Source organism: Nicotiana attenuata, chromosome 7 (assembly GCF_001879085.1).
Source record: "Nicotiana attenuata strain UT chromosome 7, NIATTr2, whole genome shotgun sequence".
Classification (NCBI taxonomy): domain Eukaryota; kingdom Viridiplantae; phylum Streptophyta; class Magnoliopsida; order Solanales; family Solanaceae; genus Nicotiana; species Nicotiana attenuata.
Window position 1 is genome coordinate 88,461,508 of NC_031995.1, and position 9,545 is coordinate 88,471,052.

At 35.5% G+C, this 9,545-nt stretch overlaps 1 protein-coding gene across 1 annotated transcript in view; it reads right to left on the bottom strand.

The window, feature by feature from the left end:
- The window catches only part of LOC109230237, a 17,091-nt gene continuing 15,331 nt past the window's right edge, over window positions 7,786-9,545 (bottom strand). Inside the window, exon 2 of the mRNA XM_019395758.1 lies at window positions 7,786-8,145. Coding sequence (XP_019251303.1) covers window positions 7,786-8,145 — 360 coding nt within the window. The remainder of the gene's footprint in view (window positions 8,146-9,545) is intronic.

Genomic DNA, 9,545 nt, shown 5'->3' on the forward strand with positions numbered 1-9,545 from the left:
CAATATTTAGCTCGTGTACGCACTCGTCACCTCGCGTACACGTCACTCACATATCACAAATTGTTATAACAGTACCAAATCCTAAAGCAATTTTTCCCCACACAAGGCTAGACAAGTCGCTTACCTCAAACCAAGCTCAACAGTCAATAAGAATGCCTTTCCCTCGACTTTCCGACTCTGAATGGCCCAAATCTAGCCAAAAGCAATTTCATACTATAAATATAACTATAAAAAACTAACCTAATTAATGAAATCAAGACTTCAACAAGAAATTAGAAAATCGCCCCAAAAAGTCGATCCTGGCCCACGTCTCGGAATTGGGTAAAAGTCAAAAAATCCGAATATTGTTCAATCACGAGTTCACCCATACCAAAATTACTCAAATCCAATACCAAAACCATGATCAAAACCTCAAAATTCGATCAAAGGACTTACAACTTTTCCCCCAATTTCTTAACCCAAAACCTTAATTAAATGTAGAAATTAACAATAGATTAGTGAAATATAACAAAAAACGAGTCAAGAATTCTCATCCAAATGTTTCCTTTGAAAACCCCTCAAATTCTCGCCTCAATCAGGGCTCTCTAGGTCCAACAATGGATAATGAAATCAAACCCTCGGCCTTCCCCTTTTCTGCGCAGTCAAACCGCTTCTGCGGTCCAGAATCCGCATTGGCGATACCGCTTTTGCGGTGAAATCTCCGCATCTGCGGAGGTCACTTAAACTCCCAGATATCGCACCTGCGCACAGCATCCGCATCTGCAGACGCGCTTCTGCGCTCACTCGTCCGCTTCTGCGGAAACCTTGGCCACCTCATCTACTTCACTCTCCTCTTCTGCGATCCTCCTTCCGCAGGAGCGGCTCCGCTTCTGGGCGGCCTTCACGTCGCACCTGCAACCACTGGACACCTCGTCCTAGGCCACTTATGCGCTCCACTTCTCGCTTCTGCGAGCTCGCACCTGCGATGAGAATTCCGCAGGTGTGATTACACCAGTAGATGTCCAACTTCAGCAATTCACTCAACTCCAAATTCAATCCGCTAACCATCCGGAATCCACCCGAGGTCCCCGGGACCTCCACCAATTACACCAACAAGTCCTAAAACATGATTCGAACTTAGTCGAGCCCTCCAATCACATCAAACAACATCAAAAACACGAATCGCACCCCAATTCAAGCCTGTTGAAACTAAGAAAATTCCAACTTCTGCAAACGATCCCGAAACCTATCAAATCACGTCCGATTGACTCCAAATTTTGCACACAAGTCAAATTTGACATTACGTACGTCTTCCAACTTCCGAAATCGGAATTCGACCCCGATATCAAAAAGTCCACTCCCGGTCAAACTTCCCAAGAACCTTTCAATTTCCAACTTTTGCCAAATAACACCGAAATGACCTACGGACCTCCAAATCCACATCCGGAGACGCTCCTAAGACCGAAATCACCATACGGAGCTATTGGAACTGACGAAACCCCATCCAGAGTTGTATTCACACAGGTCAAACTAAGGTCAACTCTTACAACTCAAACTTCAAATTTAGGGACTATGTGTTCCATTCCACTTTGAAACTCTCCCGAACCCTACACCAAGCACCCCGGCAAGTCAAATAAGCATAAAATGAAGTAGAGGGGACAATAAATAGGGGATCGGGGCTAATACTCTCAAAACGACCGACATCGTTACATATTCCAATGAAGCTTCTAATATAGTCAAATTAACTCTCGATAAACAAAATGTGTCATATAAATACTGTACAACTATTCACAGAACGTAAATGTAAAGGAGATGTTCCATCAGAAACATGAATGAAATAGCACATTTTACCTTATGAAAAATATACAATGCGATATTCATCCTAAAGAATGAAATCTCCGGCTATAGTTTTTTTGTTCTGCCCTGCCTACCTATGCTGAAAATTTCTGCACTGCACTACAATATTTTAGGCCTGTGACCACCCCGGAAAAAGTGTGGTCTAAACTAGCAAAAAGTGTGGCCTTTGGTCAAAGGCCACACTTTTTGACTTTAGGCAACGCTTTATTGGGAGTGGCCAAAACTAGCGTAACCTTTGACCTAAGGGCACGCTTTTCAACTGTTGTCTTACCATCCACGCTTAAAAGCATGGACAATTAGATAACAAAGACAACGCTTATTACACCCCATATGGGAACACTCTTATACCTTACAGCTACACTCGAAAAGCGTGGCCTTTGTTAACTTATAGGTCACACTAGTTAAGCGTGGCTTCTAAAGGAACACTTAAAAAATATGGCGTACAAACATATGGCAACACTATTAAAGCGTGGCAATTTGGCTAGAGTATATAATATATATTTTAATTATTTTTAAAATTTACATTTTGATGATATAAAGAACTAAATTATCATATATTTTGATGATATAAAGAACTAAATTAGCTAATAAGTACCAAAAAAAGATTCAAATGAATACACATACTAATAAAACAATGAGTCAAATTGCCCATTAATAGTAAACTTTACAACAGTGAATATATTCATATAATATCATGAATATTAGACATCCCAGTTATCCAAAAATTCTTCGCATTCACATTAAGATCAAATTGACTTTCCGCCACCATTTCCAGTTGCATCACCCACATTCTCCTACACATAAAAAAATTATAATTAGATAGAAACTAAACTTTGATCGTTCGTCAAGAAGAACAAAGATTAGGATAACATATAGTAGCACCATGTTTTGGATATTTTTCAATCACATATAAGTAAACTAGATGTTTATTGCCCGAGCTCAGCCCGGGCCCGACATATTGGTCCATGAAATGTGAAATATATTGATACATTTTATTTTTACTTAATAAAAAGTAAAAAAAAAAACCATGTAAATCCAAATATGACAAAGCAATACAAGAACGTTGAAAAGTAACAACGGAATGTCAGAAACATGAGATTTGCTTGAGGGAATGTGCACCGGTAAAGAGATGAAGCACCAAAGTATTACACCATGTTATGTCCAATTTAAATTGCACAACACAAAACCATATACATCAGTGACTCTAATCTGTCACTCAACAGGCTCCAAAATTTGCATCAGTTGTTAGCCGAGCCCTCTGTCCATTTTCCTGCAAAACATTTAAAAGAGGACATAAAATGTTAGTATTCTTTAAATAATCAATTTGACAGGCTAAGCATGCTTCAACACTTTAAGCATTTATATGCTTGTTGAAAGTCTACTTTATGTCCATGTTGAGTCGAATCACAAATGCTTTTTACAGTCGTAACATACATGTAATGTTTGCCTATGTGAAATACCAGTTTGCAGTGTAGTTGCAACTATATGCTAAGTGCCATAACAAATTTCTTCAGGAAGTTTGAAGCTAAAAACTAGAATATAACAAGAATATCATCACTTACACAAAGGTAGAAACTAATAACTTACAACAGAAAGAACAATGATAGTATGACAGAATCACCATCCCCTCAACTACATAAATTTAATCTTGAATAACATTCTCCTCTTCTCAAATAAAAGCATCAAACTGAGTTGAACAGCCTCAAGGAAAGCAGAAAATTCTCATTTTGCTTGTTCCTTCTCCATCCTAGCAAAGTTAGGCTTTTTCCCTATATGCTAATAAATAAGTCAAACATAGGCATTAAACCTTAAATTATATAATCTAGATTAAATTTATGTATATCTTCTCAACAGGATTTTACATGAAGAAAATAAGTCAAGCGTAGGAGCAGGGTTAGCTTAATGAGCATCATAACCTTATCTTCAAGACAAACTTTTAATCCGAAAAGAATATCTCCAAGTCAAACATGACAGTATTCAGTTTCCAAATATCAAAACTCGTAGTGGGACATCGGCCACGAATACCCTTGAAACCACAAAAAGCACTTACGCCTCCCAAAAGAATCTGAATGCATTTCATATTGATAGAAGTTTAAATAAGTCTAATTCTACTTTGGGTTAATCATTCTTTCCTAACTTTTCTTTTTCTCTTTTCCATCAAGAATATCTACTATACAGAGTAATGGCATCTAAATCACATTTGAAACAGGCTCACAGGTACATAAGCTATTAAAAGTGAAAATTCATCTAAAATGAAAAAAATATTTTGGATTATCCGTCTAAAGGAACACTAATCAGGTCACAATGATCATATTTTTTGGAAAAACCAAAACATATTCTTTTTTATTGTTAATTTATCGGATGTCCTTGAAGGGACATTTTGATTATTACTAACCAATATCTATTCTAAAAGAACTTTGTCCTCTCTTTTAGTCACAACAAACTTATCGAAAATTTCGCTACACAGTTTCAAGATTCACTTAGTCATTCATCATGAAGTGTTAGTACTATAAATCCATCTGTCGAATATCAACACCTAGCCATTTCACATGACTATTCAATTACTTCAACCTGTCAATGAGGAAGGATTGTTGAATTAAAAGTTAATTCACTTTTCACCTTTATTATAGTCTATAGAAATTGATCAAAGCAAATTTGTATCAGACACTTGTATCACAGGAGGGGAACCACAATAATGCTTGCCATATATCCGACAATATTCCAGAGAAAGATCTCAGGGATATCAAAACATATTTTAATAAAATGTTTACCTTTTGAGAAGATTGATTAAGCATGTTGCCCACAAGTTCTTCCGAAGCAGTTATAAGTTACTATATGTACCAATGAGGACGCTCATAAAAGATAAAACAAATGAATAAAAAAACAAATGAAAGAAAATTATGATTTGTTAAGGAACAAAAGGGTCTCATAATGCAATTCAATTTCTTGGATTCGTACAATTCACTTCATCAAGCATGCAAGCAATAACTTATCAAATATAAATGGCTGCCATAGGTCTATTGGATCAATCGAGTGAAATAAAAGGAGATTCAACGACAAAATCTAACCTAGCAGACATTAAATAGACACAAATTAGAAACAGGAAAAGAGAGATAATTTTAGCCTCATTACACTCTCTTAGCGAAGTGCCATTTTCCTTCTCTTTTCTTTGGGCCAGAGTTTAATGTATGTGCTAGTGAATTACTTTATCATATAAGTAGTCCGGCAGCAGAAGCTCCAACTACAATTTATTGTTAGTACCTATGGCAATATTGAAAATGTAAATGATAAACTCCAGGTAGTAGACTTGATGAATTAAGCCATTGATCATGATAAATAAGCTAACCTTTTATTCCTCTTTTGTTCTATAATAAGTAAAATATGAATAACTTATCAAAGTATCATTTTTCTATTTGCTGAGTGTTGGTTCAAAGGTGTCTCTGTAAGCAACATGAACATTAAATATGAAGCTTCAAAGCTGTAAATTATAGTCCAAATCCATGTGAAATGAGATGTCCATATAGTTACTAATATAAGAAAAGATTTAACAAATATTAGACGCAAAAATGATAAGTTTATTTTCTTCCCTTTTATTGTTATGAACCTATTTTACAATTTTTAGCAGTGAAATCAAAATTAGCTTAAAATAACCAGCTAGAACTTAATTCAGTTATCATCAAAGCAGAAGTGCTTCAGGTGGCAAATCTTCCAACTATAATTTCAGATATATGCTTACATATTCATCACACAAATACGCAGATAAAACACCCAAAAAGAAGTTTCTTTAAATTACAACCTGTTACACATTCTCTCTCCTGATGAACATAAAATTTCAGGAATTTACCAATGGCATCAAGTGATGTACTCTTTATCTTACTCGCCTCGGCTTCCATCAACCTCATTGCCCCTACTACAAGCCCATCTGCTTCTTTTTTTACCAGTTGAACTTAAAATTAGAAAAAATTGAGTACTTATAGTAAGTCATTTTGCCAACTTCAGTATAGATCGTAAGTAATAATTGACATGACATAAATGCATTACTGACCTTCCAAAATTCTAAAAAAGTGTGTAATGAAATAGAAGTCATGTTTTCCATAAGTGTCGAATAAATATTACCAATGCCACGTGTACTCTTGCAAAATTAATAGATCCCATCCGATGCCTCTACTTTTATTTTTTCCTATTTTCAGAATTTTTATTGCACATGGCCTAGCACCAAAAGAAGTTTACTAATTAATAAATCAAAAAGGAAAAAGAATATAATGCAATAATATGTTCAAGAGTAGAAATGCACAGTTTAATCTCACTTGGACATCCTAATGTGCAGAAATACAGAAAATGCAGAACGTTCTGCAGAAATGTAAAAAGACTATGCAGAAATACAGAACCGCGGTGCAAAAATGCATACACTGTAGAAACGCAGTGCAGAAATACCGAAATACTGTGCAGAAAGCAGAGATTGCTGAAGCGATGTACAGAAACGCAAAAATTGCTGGAACGCTATGCGTAAATGTAGAAACACTGTGCAGAATTGCAGAAATTGCCGAGACGCAGTGCAAAAATGCAGAAAAATTGTGCAGAAATGCAAAAATATTGTCCACAAATGCAGAAATTTCTGAAACGCAGTGCAGAAATTGCAGAAATACAAAAACACTGTCCAAATGTTCGACATCTTCTTTTCCATATTAAAATGATATGAACACACTCATCCAACTAACAAATCTAAACAATGAAGAAGCCAGGCAAGAGAAGGTGATGAAAATATCAGCCAAATTCGATTAAAAAAATAGGCCATGACAAAATGTTCAAAAAGGAAAATAAAGAACAAGATGTTAGTTAGCCCACTACCAAGCCCCCTTCTTGTGCTTCTTCGGGGAAGAAATTTGATGAAACAAACACAGTTGTAGTACTAAGTTATAACATTTAAGGTTGTCATCAGATTAATCTTTAAAAACCTTCTGCACTAATCATGTGTATATTAATTCTTGTATATACATACTCTCTATCCCCTCTTTCTTTTCCTGTATATACGCACTCTCTATCCCCGTTTGAAGAATCCCAGCCAACATCAAAGGCCACTATCAGCAAATCATCCAAGATTTTGACCAATTTGGCAATATTTTCATGAAGTTCAAATCGATAACAATAATATAATTGAAGGTTACCACTGTCTATCCCCCTTTCTATATGATGTGATTACGAGCAATATACGCTAAAGTATAAATATTTATATAATCTTGTACTAAGAATATAAATAGTATATAAACTTAATTGAGATGATGTTGAATAATGGCATAAAATCAATACTTGAATATTATGCAATATTTGCAACTTTAAAGGAGATAAGAGTTTGATGACACTAAGGATAGGCTTATTTTTTCAGTACAAAAGCTTGATTATTTTTGAATATGGAAGCAAAGGAAAAAAAATTATTATACACATGATGTTCTCGATCCTATGATGCCGTTCATGTGAATTAAAAAAAAACACCCATGAAATAACAATTCCAACAAACAAATAGTACGGTTTCCTTGTTTTGGCAGTTTTGTTGGAGTATCAATTTTCAATAGAAACTAATGAAATCAGTATTTTTCCTTCGTGTTTCGATTCTAGTTTTTTTCTTAATTAGGCATAGACTTGAAGTCCAGTCCAAGCGACAACGACACAACAACAAAATACCCAGAAGAATCAAAGGGGTTTAAGTGGTAGAGGAATATGTAAAGAAACAAAATAATTTTAATTAAGAGATTATACCTTTTGAATGCTGAATTTCTCACACATTTCCTAATATGTGTGCCTACGTTTTCCACACACAAATATATTCCGAGCTAGATATAGTGGATTCTGTCGGATACAAATGCACCACATCTCAGTTTCCCCTCAAGGCAAACGGGATGAGTTTATTTTTGGCATATTTCCCAACACTCAAAGAATCCTTTTTTAACTCGTTTATGACCAAAAATCCCACCAATCGTAATCTGTACTAGGCTTGTTGAAAAGATTATCATATTCTAGGCTGCCCAAATTTTCAGGTGAGGTTAATGTTCCATCCGCAGGTTCAACTATGTTCATAAGATCAGAATCTTGATTTACACCAAAATAATCTGCCTTTATGCTACTGTCATCATCTGAAATAACACCAAATCCGTGCTCTGATAAGTCAAAAGACAGGCAACATTTTGTATCCATTTCGTTCTTGATGTTGTCTTTGTTATCTGACCTACGATCAATGTCAATCGCACCAAATTCTTGCTTGCGACACCGCTCTTCTTTATGGGATTGTTGCAGCATATTATTAAGCTGTTGCAACTGTGGATAAAAGGGAACAACTTTGAGAATCGAACACAAAAATGCTTTTGCGGTCTTAGTGCTACTTTAATTTGATAAGAAACTGCATATGGTTACTTTCAAGTATGACTGCTGAAATTCATCCACCGCAATGGCTAAGTCATAATTTTTTTTTATCATATTAAAGTAATTAAATTTTATCCGTTATAACAGTAAAGTCAACTTAATTAATTAATTTTGTCCCTACAGTGGCAAACTTTAGTAACTTTACTATTATAGTGGTTAATTGAACTTTATTTACTATTACAGACGGAGTGATGAATTGAAGTTTACGAATTCGATATGCTATTAAATTCGCTGATTATTTGAGTTACTGGGTACATCATTTAATATTTGTACATATTTATTATTGTCACACCTCTTTTTTCCGAGAGAATATAGAGCTTTTTCCAATTAAGGTGACGTTATCGAAATCGGATTATTTAATTAATCAGAGTCGCCACTTGGGATAGTTATTAGGGTGTCCCAAGTCACCAATTTATTTTTAATCCCAAATCGAGGAAGTTTGACTCTATTTTTACGGTCCGCGAAACATATAAGACCGGGTAAGGAATTTTGTTAACCCGGGAGAAGGTGTTAGCCACTCCCGAGTTCCCTGGTTTTAGCACGGCCGCTCATATGTTAATAATTGGCCTAATTACTCAATTTATTACACATTTAAAGCCTATTGTGTATTTTAACTTTATAGCCGTTTTTAAAAGAATTTTAATTGCTTTTAGGACTTATGGAATTATTTGAACAAGTCACGACGTTGTGCACTCGTTGTTTTATACACATTGCGAATTTTGTCACGTGAACCGCACCCACGACTCACAACATACTTATTATTATTAATATTTGAAGTTGTAGTCGAGTCGCATGAAATGTGCACCCAAATTTTGGGAATTATGTATCACAACTACGTCACGGGATCCGTACCCGTAGTTATGTGTAATGACCCGGTCATTCGTTCTGAGAGTTATAGCCCCATTTCCCCCATCTATACTTATTTATGTGTTGTTCAGCTGTGTTGAGTTGTATCGAGTTAGTAGGTTTGGGTTCGGAGTAGTTTTGGAGTGAAATGATCACTTAGTCTCTTAGGGTGTGTTTGGTATGAAGGAAAATATTTTCCGGAAAATATTTTTCAATTTTTCCATGTTTGGTTGGCTTAAATATTTTGGAAAACATTTTCCTTATGAACTCATTTTCCTCCAATTGGAGGAAAATGTTTTCCTTATGAAGAGAAGGGAAAATATTTTCCAAAATTCTTCTCAACCTTTCCCACCCCACCCCCTCTCTCCAAAAGGCTTTTTTTTTTTCAAATTTCAATTTTTCCATTACCACCCACCCTACTACCCCTCCACCCACCCCACCCCCTCCCT